The 19,050-nt window shown below is 40.8% G+C and overlaps 1 protein-coding gene across 3 annotated transcripts in view; it reads right to left on the bottom strand.

The window, feature by feature from the left end:
• Positions 1 to 19,050, bottom strand: part of BRAF (B-Raf proto-oncogene, serine/threonine kinase) — a 119,306-nt gene that overhangs the window by 15,843 nt on the left and 84,413 nt on the right. Inside the window, exons 9-19 of one of the 3 annotated variants that reach the window (XR_012156060.1) lie at positions 17,684 to 17,720; positions 16,128 to 16,247; positions 13,124 to 13,260; positions 12,255 to 12,372; positions 11,826 to 11,910; positions 11,234 to 11,410; positions 9,406 to 9,452; positions 8,355 to 8,473; positions 6,762 to 6,893; positions 5,802 to 6,005; positions 3,601 to 3,678 (exon numbers count right to left, since the gene is read on the bottom strand). Coding sequence is in view for 2 of the 3 variants with exons in the window: in XM_073322392.1 (XP_073178493.1) it covers positions 3,544 to 3,678; positions 6,762 to 6,893; positions 8,355 to 8,473; positions 9,406 to 9,452; positions 11,234 to 11,410; positions 11,826 to 11,910; positions 12,255 to 12,372; positions 13,124 to 13,260; positions 16,128 to 16,247; positions 17,684 to 17,720 (1,107 nt within the window). In the remaining variant the exon portion in view is untranslated. Of the gene's footprint in view, positions 1 to 3,543; positions 3,679 to 5,801; positions 6,006 to 6,761; positions 6,894 to 8,354; positions 8,474 to 9,405; positions 9,453 to 11,233; positions 11,411 to 11,825; positions 11,911 to 12,254; positions 12,373 to 13,123; positions 13,261 to 16,127; positions 16,248 to 17,683; positions 17,721 to 19,050 lie in introns of those variants that run through there. The other 2 variants (XM_073322392.1, XM_073322400.1) reach the window with 2 other exon arrangements.

Here is a 19,050-nt window from a genome sequence, read left to right as displayed (position 1 = left end):
TAAAGCCTGCAGAGGGAACTCATCTTCTTATATTTAAGTGTTGAACTCATGTACTTAAAAAAAAAAAAAAATACAGCAAAAAATGTTTAGAATCCAAAGATATTTTCCCTGATAGAGGGATTGGCAGGTCAAGTTTTGCAACAAAACTACTTGACAATTCCCCTTTATAGTGTTTTGGGGGTATAAAAATTTCAGAGAATATACAGTAAGTACTCAAATGGAGAAGTTAATGCGGCGTCCACTTGCTGAGTGAATGTGTCTTCTTTGTACTAAAAATGCACTTTGCTAACTACACACGTCAACTATGTGCTAAACTTTACAATCGTATTTAGTCCGGTCTTCAGCTGGAACTCAGGTCCCAGTTCAAAGGGAGAACCTTGAAACAGCCAATAAGTACATACCATAGCTGGTTTCTTAGACCAGGATTTCTTAACCCGTGAGTTGTTACTCAAAACTGGGTTACCAGAATGTATCAAAGGGTCATGTGGGAGGCCAGAGGGAAGGGAGGATGTTACAGAGCCCACCCCACACTCACCCCATAGCAGTGGCTCCTGTCGCTCTGGTCCTGTGGGGTGACTAGGGTTGGCTCCTCGTTCTGGGCTTTGTGAGCTGGAGCACGGAGTCACAGTGATGATCAGGTTTAGCCCAGCCACCCTTCCAACATGACGACAGGGAAAGAGCCAGGCTAAATTTGAGTGAGTGGTTCTGCATCCCTATGTATCAAGTCACAGTGCCACTCTCACAAATTCACCCTGGCCAGACCCCCATCAGAGCTGCAACCCTGGAGATTGCAATGCCTGGAGCAGGGAGCCATGCCCAATCAGCTTGTGAGACAGGAGTCATCACTATGGTATACACAACACATTTATTTAGCACTTAGGATGTTAATGTGTATGTTATATTACTCCTGGGGGATTCTGCGCCAAAAAATTAAAAATTCTGCACACAATATTTTAAAATTCTGCATATTTTATTTGTCAAAACAACACAATATAATCACACCAGTTTCAATTATATTTGGTCATTTATTTCAAAATACCTGTCAGCAAGTATGTCTGTAATAATACAGACAACAAAAAAGATTCAGGAAATGTTTTTTGACAAACAGATTCCTTACTAGGCATATTAATACAGAACTCTGAGTAATAATTCATTTAAACTACAGTACAGAACCGTACTTCCCACACCCCTCAGAAGCAGCGCAAAGGCTTGGGGGAGTCAGGAGTAACAGAGTAGCTGAGGGAGAGAGAAGTAGTTGCTGGGAAGAATTCTGGGTATGAACTTGAAGGGTTATTGGGTATGGGTGGGAACAGTATGGAACAGGTTTTTTGTGGGGGCGGGGAGGGATTGTTAGGGAGCGTCCCCATACAGACCCTCGCTCAGGGGTCAGCAACCTTTCAAAGAAGAGCCATTTTTTTGTTTTTGTCTTTGCCCAAAATATTTCGATAGCTGCATCACACGCAAGGCTACTTGTAGAGTTGGAATTTGTCAACTAATAATAACTGAACATATTAAAGTTACTACTACTCACCAATACTTTTAATGCGACTAGAATCTAGGAGCTTCAGCGAGGACTGTACCAGACTGCCCACAGCCTGGGTATGCAGCTGTGGTGTTAAACCATGCTGGGTCCATGCCATTGCATATTCACTTATATCTTTAGCCAGAGTGGCTAGATTAAAGCTAGCAGAGCTGCAATTACGCTTTTGATTGCAATTTAGGCACACCCCCTGTATCTGTACAGCACCGCTAGAACAATGGGGACCTGATCTCAGTTGGGGCCTACTGATGTTACTGACATACAAATAAGTTTGGACCCATCTCTTCTGCAAATACTTGCATTTAGATTTGGGTTTGTTAAAACACATTTGCTACAGGGCCTGCAGTGACGTGACAGTCCCTCAAGTGAGGCTCTGCATAAGGCCATTATCCTGGCAGGGGGTCACAGTAATGCAATGTCACTGTACAATATGGGTGCTCCCTGGGGGCTGAGTGGTCTCTGCCTTTCTGAATCACGGGGTGCCAGGAGCATTGCGTACCTGAGATGATACAATAACTACACCTGTGCTGTGGTGGATTATGTGTTTATGAGAACCTCACGCTGGCTTTGTATCAGACTCCGAATCCCCTGCATACAAACCTTCCACCTCTTCTGTTGGATGCCAGTCTTCCTTGATAACAGAGCAGGAGGTTGGGGTGCAGGAGGGGGTGCAGGGTCTGGGAGGGAATTTGGGTGCAGGAGGGGGTTCTGACCTGGGGCAGGGGTGTGGAAGGGGGTGCAAGGTGCAGGCTCTGGCCGGGTGGCGCTTACCACAGGTGGCTGGCTCCCAGCCGGCAGCGCAGCAGGGCTCAGCAGGCTGCCTGCCTGCCCTGGCCCCACACCACTCCCGGAAGCAGCTGCCACGTCTCTGCGCACCCCTGGCGGCGGCGGGGGGAGGGGGGGGTCGTCGGAGGCAGGGGGAAGGGAGCGGCTTCACATGCTGCCCCCGCCCCCAGCACTGTCCTCACAGCTCCCATTGGCCAGGAACCAGCCAATGGGAGCTGCAGGGGTGGTGCTAGCATGCGCGGGCAGCCCATAGAGACCTGCTGCCCCCTCCCCGCAAGGGGCGCGCAGAGATGTGCCAGCAGCGTGGGGTCAGGACAAGCAGGCAGCCAGCTTGCTGAACCCTGCTGCACTGCTAGCCCAGAGCTGCCTGGGGCAGAGCCTGCACCTCACCCCCCTCAAAAAAAATGGCTGCCCGCAAGGGGGCATCCAAAGAGCCTCATGTGGCTCCACAGCTGCAGGTTGCCGACCCCTGCCCTAGCCTCTCCCATACAGTCATCCCATCTGCCCATCCCCATGTGTCTCTGTCCCACCACCACTCAGACATACCCCTCCCCCCAAGCTTTGCACCCCCTCCCCTCCTGCCCATGTGTCCTTGCACCCCTTCAGCCAGTCCCCTCCCCGCATCTCCATGTGTCCCTGCGCCCCCTGTCCCCATGTGTCCCTGCGCCTCCCTTCCTCCTGTGGCCCTGCGCCTCCACTCCCATTCAGCCCCTTCCCCAGTCTGTCCTCCCCACACTAGCTCTGATGAGCACCTGTCTGTGACCCCCCCAGCAACCCCACACCGTCTGTCATCCCATATCTCCTGTCTCCTGACCTGGCCTGACAGGAGCTGTGAAGACGACTTTGCAGGCTTTTTCTCTTCCCTATCATAGCTAGGGCTTGCCAAGAGCAGCTGCTGTGTTCTAGCGCCACAGCACCCTCTGGTGAGCAGAAGGCGGAACTGCATCAACTTTTCAGCAGAAGCTGTTTTCTGCACACACACACAAATGTGCACGGCACATGAAATATGCACACGCGCAATGGCGCAGAATTCCTTCAGGAGTAATATATTGTGAGTAAGAAATATTTCATAAGCCAAATGTTTTTAGCACTAATGCTATTTACTGGGTCACGGCAGGCCATCCAAGTTTACAAATGGGTCCTGAGCCCAATATGGATGAGAACCACTAGACTATTTTTTACCTCTCACCTCAATTCAAAATGGGGAAATTTTTTACCTGTGGAAAGAGGGGTCGCTCATCTCTTTTCTTCTTCAAGCACTCTGCCATTAGCCTCTTCATGGCTTTTGGACAGTTACTTCGCACTTTACTGAGATCTGGAGACAGGTATCCTCGTCCCACCATAAAAATTATCTTTTTAAAGAAAAAGGGAAAGGGAAAATTCATAAAACAAAACCATGTAACAAATCAGAAAGAATTACGTATATTTAACTGTCAATATTCCAGCAGTAGTTCTCTACACATATGCAGAAGTATCTGGTATAGTACATTCCACACAATTTGAGACTAATGACTTTGCTGATATACTTCGTAAATCATTTCAGTAGAAAAGGAGTTATGCTCTTCTTTCCTTTCCCCTTTTAAAAAGGAACTAAGGGGGAATCATAAATGCTAGTAGACAATACTATTTGCAGGAATATATATAAGGAACAATTCTTGAACACCAAAAGAGGTTATAATAAAAAGACTAAATGGCTCTGTTGCAGGACTAAAGGATAAATATTCTGTGCCATTTAATTATTTTGCATGATTTTATCCAGAAGTCAGTGGCAAATTCACACCTTAGGACAATTAAAGAAACATATGACACTGTACTTTTCCATCATAAATTCTCCTAATTCTCTTCTGACTACTTTTTCGTAACATATTGGGAAAGGAGAGATTACCTCTCTTCTACAGAACCAGAATGCTATAGGTCTGCTTTGTTTGGAAACAGATCTTGCATTTTCAATACCAATATACTGAACAGGGAAGGCCTGTATTTCAGAAAGGACTAAAACTGAAGCACACAACCCTAACTCAACAAATATCTAGTGAGAAGGCAAAGTAAACTGTGGTGCTTATTCTTTTAGAAATATGAAGCAGACACTATTCTGTCAAGTCAAGGTAAAATATTCTGTCAAGTCAAGGTCAAATATAAATATATAAGGAGCTTGAACATTGTGTTGATACTAAAAAAACCTCTTCAAACTAGTCAAAGATCTATTCATGCTGTAACAGACAATCACTACCTTCGCTGAATAACTATGCAGCTGGATCCAGCAGGCGTGTTGTGACTTTACATTTAAAGAAATGTAATTATTTTATGTCTTGTATGGGAGGCAAAACAGTTACACGTCAAGTTACATATGGAGGCTGCTTAAGTTAACATATTCTACTGCTCCTTATTTAAACTTTGGACCCAAAGAGCTTCTGCCCTCCCTTTAGGAGATAGCCTGAAGCTCCCCCACAACATCTTTAGAAACTCGCAAGCACGAACTATGTATCCTATGTAAAGACTTGTCTAGTCTACCCCTTGCTTCTGCTCCAAAGAGACAGACTTTTTGCCATCCAGGAGACAGCATTCTTTCGACTACAGTAAATATTTAACACTGAAATTATTGATAATTTGTTTTTGTTTGCTGATTTCAATATTACGGGTTTAATTAACATTAAGGACTTTTTTTTTTTTTAAACTTTACGAGTAGGGGAACAACACAAGAACAGTAGTCCTAATCTAAGGCCTGCATAATGTATAAAGAGGCATTCTAGGGTTCAATTACATCACAGAGCCAATAAGCAGGAGTGACACAGATTTTGCCCACTGTCAAACTTGGACTTAACTTTTCATGTCATAGCTAAACTGTTTGTTTTCTTCATGGCCTAGATCTGTCAAAACATACAGTGCCCTGTTTACTTCCTTTTCAGTCAATGGACCGAGGAAGATAAACTCAAGGCATTTCACTGCATTTTACACATCAGCTGCACCTGTGGTTTAAAATTTGTTTCGTCTATCACCAAGTAGACAAAACTGATTCATGAGTCAGAGCTGTCAAAAAATTAAAATGAAACAGGGCCAAGTACAACTTGTACGTGGTTACAGGCCACTGGCTGGGAATGTGGGCATTTCCCCCTCCTTTAAAAGATGTAAAATGCAGAAACAAGAAAACAAATGAGTCACTCAAGATCTGATGAACTGTGAAGCATTCTGACATATATGGAAGCAGCCTGTCACAGGGCACCTCTGTCACTACCTGGTGAACCTCACTACCTGGCCAGTTAAGCTGGTTTCTCAGTCACAAACACACACCGGGCTGTTTATCTTTCACCAAAGTGTGTATTCATTCCCCTCTTACATAACAAGAGCATGCAACACCGGCTTATAGCAAGGGTAGGCTTCCCTGCAGCCCTCACTCCCCAGCCCAGGCTCACCCTCTGAGCCCCTCCCAGGCTGCCTCTTACTGACTGTTTCCTCCCCTTATATTCTCCCCATTTACCTTGTTAACCCAGTGATTGTCACCCAGATGCTCACAGTCCCCCATCAGAAAGTGTGTAATTGCCCTCAGCTGGGCCTTCAGCCTTCTCCAGGCTGCAGCAATGTCAGTGATCAGGGTGCTGCTGATAGCACCCTGTCACACAGCCATATAAAATTAAGTTCTGTGGATGAACATTGCTATGGCTGCATTTCTCAAGTATTGACACTAGAAAAACAGGGATGGAGACACAAACAATGTAACAAATGGCATCACCCAGACCTTAGACAATTTTCACTAAAGGCCATGACACACACACATACATCCAATTTCTACATTAAACTGGAAAATTATGAAGCAAGTAAGGCCTCTGAACATTGTTACATGGAGGCACACTATGTTCCCTCAACACTGTGCGACTTACTGATTAGTTGTCTTCTTATCTTATTAGTTGTCTTATCTTCTTCCAGGATATGCACACTTTAGAAAGCCATGTGTTTCACTAAGCAGACCCTGGGAGCGGCTTGAAATCCTGAATTTCAATTAACTAATGTATGTGCTTTTCAATGTATGAGATGAATATAGGACACAATCTGTTGGCCTCCTCAGTTCTTTTCCTGGACTATTTTTCAAAGCTATGTTAATTTGAAGTAATCAGGAAGGAGGATAAACGTGAATATACGGAAGATCACCTGCTTTTTGCAGATCATTAAAACTAAATTAGATTACCACAAATAACAAGTTCTCTCTTTAAGCAGATTCCTGCCACATAGTTTTCAGAATCTGAAAACGCACACTTGCAGTAAGAAAAACAGAAAAGGATTAAAAGAGACCAAAGTGGATCTACACTGAGCAGAAGGGACAGCTGACAAACATTAGCTCGTTCATTTCACTAGCCTAAATTATTCTACATTGCAGCTAACATCTACAACAGACAAGTGAGAAAGTACAATCAAAACCTCCCCAAACCCATACTCTCTTTACCTGGTCCCTGTTATTGATGTTCGAGTATGGTAACTGCCCAGTCATCAGCTCATAAAGAACAATCCCAAATGCATATACATCTGATTGAAAGCTATAAGGGTTTTTATCTTGCATCCTGATTACTTCTGGTGCCTGTAAAAGGAAAGAGAATTATTCTGCATTTTACCATGTCAGGCTGCCATCTCACACACCAAATATGAAACTTTTGCATTAAAAAAGAACAAACAAACAGTGAAACAACACCAAGTGAGGTGCCACGCAAACGCAGTCTTTCAGTTTTAGGCTCCGACTGCTCAACAGGAAAACGCACAGGCTTCCATGCATGTGCTCTCTCTCTCTCTCTCTCCTCAGTGCTGATTACCCAATTTCTCTCAGTTAGTTACTGTCCCAGAGGTATTTGTTAAAATCTTGTAACTTTGGAAACATGTAATTGGATTTGTTCAGGTCCACTGCTGGAAACAGATGTTCCAGAACCAGGGTCGTCCCTAAGGGGCTGCGGGGCTCGGGACAAATCAGCCTCAATGGCCCCCCCTGAACATTTTTTATACAGGTGAAATCTGGTGTGGGGAGGAGACACAAGTGCTGGGGGGTGAGAGAAGATGGAGAGTCACAGGGTGGCACCTGTGCTAGGGGCTCCCAGAAAAGGGAGGGGTCCAGGGAAGAAGGGCAGTGGATGGAGTCAGCCTGGCACTGTCGTGTTCTGGCAGCCCTAGGATGCTGGCGGCCAGTGCGGCAGTGGGCAAGCAAGAAAAAGAAATACAACACACGCTTCCCACCAGTGAGTGCAGGCCCAACCCCTGCTACCGGCACCAGGCCCCCCTGGTTCCCTAAACCTGTAACCCCAACCTCTGAGCTGGCCTGGAGCCCCAGGCACCCTTACCTCCCCCCGTCCCCCCCCGGCCAGACTGGCGCCTTCCCCTGCCCTGCACGACACCCACACTGAAGCATGGAGCCCAGAGCGGTTGCCCTGATTCGCCGTACCCAAGAGATGGCTCTGTCCAGAACTGCTGGGCCTACAGCATTAATGTGGTGGATCTGAACATGAATTTCTAAATCCATTGGCTATCAAACTGGGTGAGTTCATTACTGTACTATGAGAAGCAAACTGACATTTTACAGACTGAGAAGCAATTTTGAAACTGGAATTACAACAGTGCTAAAACAACCCGGACCACGATCAAAGTTTTAAGGTGTGTGGGGGGAGGGTGGGGGTGAAGCTGAGCTAAACAGAAGTCCTTAAATAAGTTTCTTCTGAAGAGGTAATCAATCTGGATAATCTTTATGACAGTTTCTTCACAACAGCTACACTTGAATATATCAAACTTAAAAGCAAATTATTTTTAAACAAACATGAGAACATTTCAGATTTTGCTGATTTTTTAAAAATGTATTTAAAGAAGAGTTACAAGTATTAATTTAGTTGATCTTGACCATGTCTTCTTAAGTCAGATTCTATATGTCTGCACGCTTGAGGGGTGGTGTTCAGAGACCTTTGGTCAAAATGGAAAGCTTTTGAAAGAACAGGAGCTGACACTTCAAAGGCCATCTACAGCCAAATAATTTGAAAGGAATACACCATTCCCCTTTACTTACCATCCATAGAATGGACCCAGACAATTGTTCAAACTGATGGGACCCACTCCATCGTGATTTCACTGTGGCTAGACCAAAATCACCTATTTTTACAGTAAGGTCTTCATGAAGAAATATATCTATGGAGGAGATGTAAAGGAAAAGAAGCACTGATCCTACAGTTTCCTATCACGCACGAACACATGAAATGACCCTCTACCTGCAGTGTTACGTGTACCAGTTTGTAGCATCCATACACAGTATAATTTTCAAGTTATCAGTTCTTTCATAGGCCTAGATTCCAAACAGCCAGCACCTGTGAAGTCCTATCCTCTAAAGCAGGGGTTCCCAAACTTCGTTCGCGGCTTGTTCAGGGTAAGCCACTGGCGGGCCGCGAGACGCTTTGTTTACCTGACCGTCCGCAGGTATGCCCGCCCGCAGCTCCCAGTGGCCATGGTTTGCCATTCCCGGCCAGTGGGAGTTGTGGGAAGCAGTGGCCCAGCCCGCACTACTTCCCACAGCTCCCATTGGCTGGGAACGGCGAACTAGGGCTGCTGGGAGCTGCAACCGGGCGCACCTGTGGACGCTCAGGTAAACAAAGCGTCTCGCGGCCCGCCAGAGGCTTACCCTGAACAAGCCACAAACCAAGTTTGGGAACCCCTGCTCTAAAGATAGCTATAATGGTTAGATTAGTACTAGGCAGACTATTGACCAGATGATCACATTACAATGTCAAATTCTTAAAGGGCTGCTGGAAACTGCAGATATAATGGAAGTTTGTGAGTGAGTTGTCAGGATCCTTCCCATGTTCATAAGATGAATGGTTATCTCAAGTGAATGCTGATACTTCAAGAAAACTTGTTTTCCCTTTGTGAACACATTATAAGGTGCAATGAGTATATGTTATTTTGCTCTTGGTACTATTACCCCATTCCCACCCAAATGTCAACTCTCCTCTAAGAATTCTGAAAAGAGTCACTTGTGAGCTGCTTTTTACTTTGGGAAGTCCATTTCTGGCAGAAGAAAGAGGCTTGGTGTCATGTTCCGAGGTCACATCTTTAGGAAAGGATACTATTACTCTTGAGGTCTCTGTGGATGATTGACTTGGCGTGCAAGTAACTGAAAAGAAACAAAGAATGTTTTGGGATGGGTGGGCTAAGGGATGTTTCATTCATCAATAGCTCAATGTACACTCTCTAGTCTAGTGAAGTAACAAACAGTTTACATATTAAATATGCATAGAGTCAAAGTAGTAAATCTTCAGTTACCCTTGATAGTCCTATCAAATCAGGAGCAGTTTTGCAGAAAGAATTAGATTTCCAGTGTCAAATCTGACATTGCTGAAGAACAACATAACCCGCCATGTTGCAGAAACCTTGTTTTTTATTTGTTTTTTGAATGTTTAACTCAACATTCGAAGCCAGCATCGGGGAATTTCAACCAAAGCTTTTGAAATGACTTTCTGTGTTGAATGGCTCCAGCTTTCAGCCTTCTTTATGGTGACCCCCAGACCAAGTCTTGACTGAAAATACCACTGTATTCAGCATAGCATCTTATCTACTGGTCCTATTAACTTTAGTCACTTTGATATTTTTTCAGTCAGAGGGTGAATCCTGACCTTACTAGTATTTTAATTTGTTGAAGTACAGAATATGAGTCCAATAAACACTTATTTACAAAAATAGTCCTATTGACTTCAGTGGGACTACCCATGTGAGTTAGGATTACTCACACAGTCCTTGCAGGATCAGGTCCTGAGCTCTTTAAGGTTGATATGAATAGCTGTATTATTAAAATACTGAATTATATTATTTAAATTAGAAACTCAAATATCTGTATCAGAACTGGAGGTTGACATGTTTAAGTTAACTGTAAAGAAATTGATCCTGAATGCTAATGAGGTAATCTGCCTTCTCTGGTATATTGCAAAGTTCTGTCTCATTGCGCATTTGGAGTGATTGTTTTATTCCTATTTTATTTTTTACTGTAAGGTGCTAGATGCCTTGGAATGGGGATCCTACAATGTGTAAAACTGTATAAATTACTAGAAGGCAAGTAGAGTTTGCAAAATCCCATATTTACAACTGTTGTACATAATTCAACCCGAGTTTTTCACTGAATGCATGAAATATGATTGTATTCTAAACTATAAACAGCACACATATGAATTCTCAAAGTAATCAACAGATTACAGCCCCAAAGTTATTGTTTTACTGCTATTTTAGGATTTTTAGGTAAAATCTCAGTGTTAATAAGCCTCAGGTTAAAGATCATGACGACTGCTGACTTGCTCCTTTGCTTTAAACCTGACACTATATCTCAGAGCTCACAATTAAACCTTGACATCCCATCTTTTTGATAAATATTCTTCCTTCAGTCCTGAAACTCTATGTTTTATATTAGAATTGATCATCCACTATAATAAATTGTTGGCAATAGCTAAAGGGTTTGCAGGATTTGGTTTTTAATCAAATACTCTGGATACAGATTTTCAGATTTCTGCTCATTTACTGTTTCACTCTTCTTAATACGAGAACTACAGGGGCTTTGATAAATAGACTGACTAAAGTTACACATACTAAAGTTTATCTAACTACCTTTCATTGTTGTTGTTAAGTACCTTTATTTCCTGCTGAAATATTATTTCTTGGAACAATATTCCTTGTTGAGTAACATATCTCCATGCTTCTAACAATAGTACATTAGAAGGCCTATTTTACTCTTTTCCTCAGCAGCAATAACTCAGTACTGTCATAAACTGATGTGACACATCAGGATAGGTCTCTGGCCATGGTACATAGATATTAACTTCATTTTGCACTTAAAGTGCAGAGCAAAAGAAAAAGAAGAATTTAATATTATCTCAAAGTTTATTTGCAAACAAGTGATGCAATACTTACTCCATGCCTTGTGCGGTCTGCCGTGCAATATCAATTAGTTTGATCATCTCAAATTTGGTCTCAATGATATGCAAATGGTGATACAAACTGGAGCCCTCACACCACTGTGTAACAATAGCCAACTGTGGCTTTGTTGAATAACCCATGAAAAGTAGGATATTCACATGTCGTGTTTTCCTGTAGAAGAAAATTTTTACTGGAAATCAATTAAAGCACTAATAGAAATTTCACAATCCAGATGATGTGGCTGCCTTTAGACATACTAATATACAAATGCAGGTTTCATCAAGGAAATATCACAGCCTGGGTGTGTGCAGTATTCTAAACTTCTTTCACTATATGGAAGGATTTAAACACTTCTGATGACAGTTCAAGAATTGCTCACTGTTCAAATTTATCTTTAGAAAGGAAAAACTAGGAATAGGTCCAAAATATTTCTGAAAAATTCTAGTTATTTCGCCTTCTGAATATTATTATAATGGGAATAAGTGCAGTGTTCTGAATAGAATACACAAGAGTTATAACTCCTGAAGCAATGTAAATGCATATTGATTATCTAATGTCATCAAAAAGATAATTTACACATTCTTACCTGAGCACTCCTACTTCATTTTTGAAGGCCTGTAATTGCTGAGGCGTGGGTGCTGTAACATTCAACATTTTCACGGCCACGTCACCTTAAAAATAGCCATTTAATAAACAAAATTAAGATGTATATAGTATACACAGATGACTCAATGAGGAAATGCAACATAGATCACAACACACATACACATACTTTTGGAAATCTTTATTCAATAAAAGATGGAACTTCAGGCTCATGAGTAATTAGGATTAATCTTTAGTGTGATAATTACTTTGCTCACTAAAATTAGCAAGAGATCTGTTTCTTAACTTGTTGAAGTTCCAGTATCACACATTTGATCTACTGCTTTGTTTAAATGAAAAATTAAATAAAAAACACCCAGACAACTTCCTCTATGAAGCTTGGTAACAGTACTTTGCCACAATGATTATATACCATGCCACTTTCCCTTGTAGACTGTTCCAAATGATCCAGAACCTATCCTTTGTCCGACTGTAATCTGCCCATCTGGTATCTCCCAATCATCACTTGAATCCCGTCGACCAAGGGTTTTCTTTGAAAAGAAATGCAACTGTAGTAATCTTCATTAAAACAGGTTTCTTCACAGCTAAAGGCTACTTGGGTATCTTTCTAAACCTGAAGACTTAATAGGTCATTTATCATCATGCAAAATTTATTTTCATTTGATTTCCAGAGTAAATACTTAGTAATATTTTATTTATAATTTAATCTTTACTCTTAAGTGGTTTTGATTTTTTTCAAGATGAGCACATACTGTACCTCTTTGTACTCTGGCACAGAGGTGCACTAAATAATTTCCTATCATGGAGGCATTCATCACTGAGTCAGATTTTTGGAAGTTATTACAAGTAAAATTGAGATATTATTAATAAACCAAAAAAAACTCATGACTAGGTTGGAATTTGAAAGACAAATAATGGTTAAATTGCTAATTTTAAAAACCCAATAACTTTCAGGGGATTAGGCTAAATCTAGAATCAGGAAGCTAACATTTGTGAGATGTAAGAAAATTTTAGAAGTTTTTCTCTCAGGGAGATCAGCACCATGCTATGAAGCATATAGAATCTTTTGGATGTCACCTAGAAAATCTGTATATACTCAGTGATTTACAACTAATTCATACATCAGTCCAAGTAGCCTCATGTTGTCCTGTTATCTTATTTATTGGCTTAACGTATATGATAGCAAATATCAGTTTCTCCAGAATAATTCTAGATGGCTTTGATGAAGGAATAAGGATGCCTAATACAAAAGCAGTAAAACATAGTTGATCTGCTCCTTACCATTCTATTCCTGTCTTCTGAGGATGAGGATGACTTCCTCTCTCGTTGTGGTCCAGGGGACTTCTGTAAAGCTTTCACACTGGTAAGGGACCCAGGCAAAGAGGCAGGTGGGGTGGCAGACAAACCGGTGGTTGAACCTAAATTGGAGATTAGATAAATGGAAGAATTTTTATGTAAACTTTTTTATAAAGATAGTTTATATATTAATCTATTGTAAAAAATATTAAGTGCAGGAATTGTGTTTAAGATGCTGTATCTCCAAACTCAAATGTAAATGTTAAGAGTACGGAAACGTGCACTTAGGAATACTGTATTAATATCTGATTTGTATTGAAGTCTTACTCAGAAAGCAGGAAAGACCAAAATTTAATCTACAGCAAACATTCCTGTATGCCAAAGAGTCTTCAATGTCTTATTACTGATTTATTAAAAGGACAGTCTCTTTGAAAAACAAAAGCACCACTACACATTATTTTTGATATATCCAGATTCTTTGATAACAAAAATAAAAATGTAATACTTTAGTTAACAGAGCCAGCTTCCCAGACTTGCTGTTGCCAACTTTTTAGGGCCCTGACAATTGCAGGGATGCAACAAATTGGGATTAAAATGGATGGACTATAAAAGCTGGGGATGTTTTCCAGTTGAGTCCTCAAGTGCCATCTCAAAAACATTTGGCTGTTTCAAAGCTAGCTGCTAGCAGAGGGCACTTATTTCAAAGTAGCATACTAGAGTGCATTGGGGATTCAATAGAACAAGTACTTTAGTTAGCTACTTGAGTTTTATTCCATTAAATACAAAAAGAGCAGTCCATCTGCCTAGCATACAGTGTATGTAAACAAAGCTACACAGAGAAATGTCACTAATAACAGGACTGCATTTCAGAGCTTCAATGCTTGTTTATACAGAACACTTCAAACTAGATACTAATTTCTAAAATATCCTATAATTATTAGTAGCAAGGTTAAACTGACACTCCCAACGCAAGGGACATAAAACAGGGCCACTTATTAGTTAAGTTTGTGCTGCTCTGCTAATCATTACAGGTCACCATGCAAAACCTCCAGTATTTCACAGATGTTTTCTATTACAGTGGTGCTTGAGGAACTGGTACTAGCCACTTATTTTTCCTTCCTCTGATTCATGCAGCAGCTCCATTCTTGTTAGAAAGGAGACTTCTACTGATGCAGTATTAAAATTCCAATTCATAACTGCTGAACTAGCTCAATGGTTCCTATTTTACAGGATATACCTGTCTGCTAGACTGAGACCTTGGCTGCTACTGCCCTTTCAATTAGGTTTGATCTCATTGCTCCAAAACCCAGTGTTAAAAAGAGGAGGCAGACAAAAGGGATACACAGATCATCATGAAAACTCATCATAAAGGTTGGGAAAGAGTAGCTAGAATATTATCACAAGGGTGTGAAGCACCAGTACTGATAAATATGCCAGGTGTCTTACCTAAGCAGACATGTACCAATAGTTGGAAACCACTGATTTTGCAAGGGTGGTTTTGTTTTGTTTTTAATTCTAATACTTTAATAGTTCCTCCTTTTTATACTAATATTGTAGTAGCTAGGCTTTGTGTGTTAATTTTCCCATTTTTCTGAATTACAAATATTTCAATGTAACTATCTGACATTTAAAGTACAGATGCAATTTTTCTACCTTATCATAGATTTTAGCTGTAATGTCAAAGTTCAAAGAGAATGGTTTCCTCCTTAGAGGTAGGTTCTTGTACTCAACTTTAAACACTAGATTCAGAGATAGCAACACAATACTCATCCTTCCATGAGAATATGATTACAGCACAAAGTTAGAACTGCTTTAGTTAATCTATTTGTAAGTAATCTAGAAGCCTTGTTTTTCCAGTAATTATAGTTTGACTACTTCAGCTTCTCTTGGACTGAAACTTGTACACCAAGCCATCAGCCTGCAATCTGAGGATATATTTTATGCACTATATTTAATTAATTCTGATTTGTTTAGTCATGTCTGTTAGACAAAAACCAAATTGCAAATGCCTCTCTTCTAAAAGATCATTGGAACAATGGTCCAAGAGTTTAGTCCATAAAGTGAATTGCTCTTAGTATTCTGAAACACAAATATTTGAAACAGCCAGGATAGTAGTATTTGAAAAACATATACAATATGCACTGGACTATCCATTACTATCTATCTATATACACATATACATTAATATTGTAGGCTATTGTTTAATACTTGGTATCTTTAGTATATGAAATCTCACTGAGTACTCTGGGATTTTGTACAATACAACAACAAATCTATTGACAGCCTCATGCCTGAGAGATCCTTAGGCCTGATAAGAAGTCAAAATGATGGTCTTGTTTAGTAATTTTAGTATACAAACAAGAATTGACTTTAATGGGACTATGCGGAGAACTGCAATAACTGCACTAGTGTCTGATCTGATCCAACTTATCTAGATCCCCAACTTGATGTCAGTGCTACTCTCTGAAAACATATGAATCACAGCAAGTTGACATTTACGTGATCTCCAAAAGCCTAAGACCTAACAAAATATCAAGGGAAATGTTTGCAATTTGCATTTTATTTCTTACAGTACTTTAAAAAAACAGAGAATGTTAAAATATAGAAAACTCTTAGAACGTTAAATTGACAGTCAAGAAAATTCAAAGTTAAGGATGTCACTGTGTCCTTGGCCTCATTCCACTGCAATCTGAGATCCCTGCAATAAACAAGTTATATTAGGGACAGTATGGAAACCTTAACTCTGAAATTCCTTGCTTTAGAACCTTTAAGTCAGATTTAACATACAGTAGTTGCATATGTATAGACGTTGAAGTGAGTATGTGTGAAAAGCACATTCAAAGCATTCCAGCCAGGCCAAGCAAAAAACTGATGTGTTTTGGTAAACTCACACACTTACATACACACGGTGTGAGGGTGAGGCACAAACAGCATCTGTGGTGTTACTTATTTTGTTTGGGGTGAAAACGAGAAAGAAGAGCCCAACTACCTCTGAACACTGGGCCAGGCTCAAAATCAAACACTATTTCACTGGGGACAGAATGTAGGAGGGGACTGGGAGTCCGGGATTGGTATTTCCGAAGACAGCGCATCAGCTGGTTCAAAGGGGCTGTTAGAGAGAAAGAGACGGGCAGGCAGAGACAGGAAGACAGACACACAGAAGAAATGAAAGAAGTCATGGGAAATAACTAGGAGGCTTTGACTCCTATTCATAGACTACTTCTGGATTTTGAAGGAAAAAAACATCTCCAATTATTAAAAACATGCTTTCAAGAATGGGAATAGCCAATTGTTCTCAGATGCCAAGCAGACAGCTTATGACCAAAGTTAAAACTGACATGATAGCATGACATTTAAATGCTAGACATAATGGGCAAAACTTGTTGAAAGCCACAGCTACCAAGACATACAAGATAGCTAAAATGGGCAACTTCTTTATCAGTAGGTTCACGGATTTAAGGAGGAAAAAAGGGGGCTGGTACTATAGCCAGTATAAGGAATCACAGCTCCTGAAAACACAAAGCAGTAGCCAGCTACCACCTTACTAGTTAACAGATACAGATGGCAAAACCAAAGTCAGCTGTAGCTTAAGGTGTAAGATCCTAGCCACTGAGCTAGAGAAATCAGGCTAACTCAAGACTTTGCTGAGGGGTGAAGCAAGTCACAGTTAATAGGAAATATCAGGCCTGTTCATTATTTGGAGCTGGGTGAGTGGTCACATGCATCTCCTCTTTATTATGAGTCACCTATGTCATCTCAAGTAACTAAGTACAGCAAAGGACATGTTTTCACAAGACCTTGACAGCCAGTGCTTAGGGTTTTTCCTGGGGAAAACAGACTTCACAGTAGTGAGTGTGACACGTGAAGAAAAATGATAATTGTGTTTTTTTTCACTAATTTTGCCTTCGCTAAGAGTTAAGGCTGTCTACAATAGTGCTGTTGAAAGGCACACAAGAGATCAGGCTTTAATAGTCATAATTATTTGTTTCCCAGGTTAACAAAGGCATGCAGTACAGCAAAGCAGCAGCTTCAGCTGGGGAGAGGGGAAGAAGGAGCTCAAGTATCTCATGCCATTTAGGAGACACACCAGTTTATATGGCCAGGTTCATAAAACATGTCGACAGACTTCAAAGGAAGTCCCTGATGACTCTTTAGGTGGAAGGGTAGTGGCTGGGCATAAAGGGCTTTGAGAATGGGATAGGAGATTTAAGTATATGTTGCGGGGAATCCTCAAGGCTCCATCAGGAACAGAGGGGATTCCCCTTCTCTAGAAATAAAATTATTTTAAAATTAAAACACTAGCTACCATTTCACAGCCTTTCCTCCTTCCCTCTCCCCCACTCCTAGAATGACTGGTGAATGACTGAAACCCTTATCAGACAGATGCTAAACATCACGGACAAACAAATATAAATACATTTCATTGCTCTCTTCACATTTCTCTCTTGTGTCTGTGTTTGGAGGAATGAAGTACTACAAAGGGGAGGGGCTAAGGCAATCATGTAATTACATTTAGTAAGAGAAGATAGTTCTAAGACTACTTACCTCCCTCTCCTCGTAACCCCTGGTCTCTAATCAAGTCCTATAAACAAAAGCACAAGTGTATATATCTGGTTCATATATTGTTATTTGTATCATTGTATTGCCTACAAACCCCCATCAGGACTGACGTTCCATCACACTAAGAATTGTCCAAAGAGTAAAAGCCAGCCTCTGCCCTGAAGAGCTTACAATCTAATAATTACAGTAGCACACAAAATATATAGAATAATGTATGAAACTTTAAGAAATATCTTAATTTCAAATAGTGTAACCTAGTGTAATCTAGTTAAAATAGATGCATGCTTGTAGGTATTGATTTAGGCCTGCAATTAGTCAACATGAAAGGAGGAAAATTGAACCAAATCAGGAATCATCTTTCCAGTTATGTTGTTTGAGACACAAAATGCTCTTGAATGTCACATTAGAAGCTGGGACACCAATTTCTTACGTGGACGATACCGATTCACAAAACTTTGCTTAATCTTTTCCTGTAACAAGGTACCTGATTTCTACACCAAATGCACTCAAGTTCTTTTCAAAGATGTTAATTAATTTTATCAGGTTCTTTTAGGTTGCGATGTAGTATGCACTGATTGCATTTGCTACAAAATATCCAGGGATCATAACAATAACTGAGCAATTTTACAAGTAGTAGTAAACAGCAATTTTTGAACAGAGAAAAGTTATGCAAATTCCCTTCGTGCATCACCTTTCATCAATGAGCCTTAAGTGTTTGAATTTGATGGCTTGGTGACCCAGTAGGTTAATGTACTAACCTTTTGCTCCTACTTAGATAACAAGTTCAAGGAGTTTGTTCATCTTTATGTTTTGGTAACTTTGCTGCTAAATCAAAGCCACTCAACTGCTAACTCAGTGATTTTCAGAGGGCAGGCTAGCGGACAGGTAAGGGTACTAAAAGCCAGGATTCAGGCTTTAGAACCCCAATCACATCGCCAAACTCAGCCATTTTATCCTCACCCATAACAATTTTACATTGAACAACACTTTGTCCAAACAATGGGAACAACCATGGATACTGGGGATGACTCCCAAATATGCCAACTTCTTCATGGGCCACCTTGAGGAAGGATTTCTGGACAAATGCACCATGAAACCAATGATATACCTGGGATACACTGATGATATTTTCATCCTCTGGACAGACAACATAAACTCCCTTACAGATTTCCTCCACAACTTCAATAACTACTACCCACCAATTAAACCTTCTCTAGAACACTCCCACACTAACATCAACTTCCTGGACACCACGATCAGCTTCAACAATGGAACCCTACAGACAACTATATACATAAAGCCACAGATCACCATACCTACTTTCACAGATCCAGTAACCACCGCAAACACAC

This window comes from Lepidochelys kempii, chromosome 1 (genome assembly GCF_965140265.1).
Source record: "Lepidochelys kempii isolate rLepKem1 chromosome 1, rLepKem1.hap2, whole genome shotgun sequence".
Lineage (NCBI taxonomy): Eukaryota > Metazoa > Chordata > Testudines > Cheloniidae > Lepidochelys > Lepidochelys kempii.
Note: the sequence above shows the minus strand (reverse complement) of the source record. Positions and strands in the feature narration are given on the sequence as shown.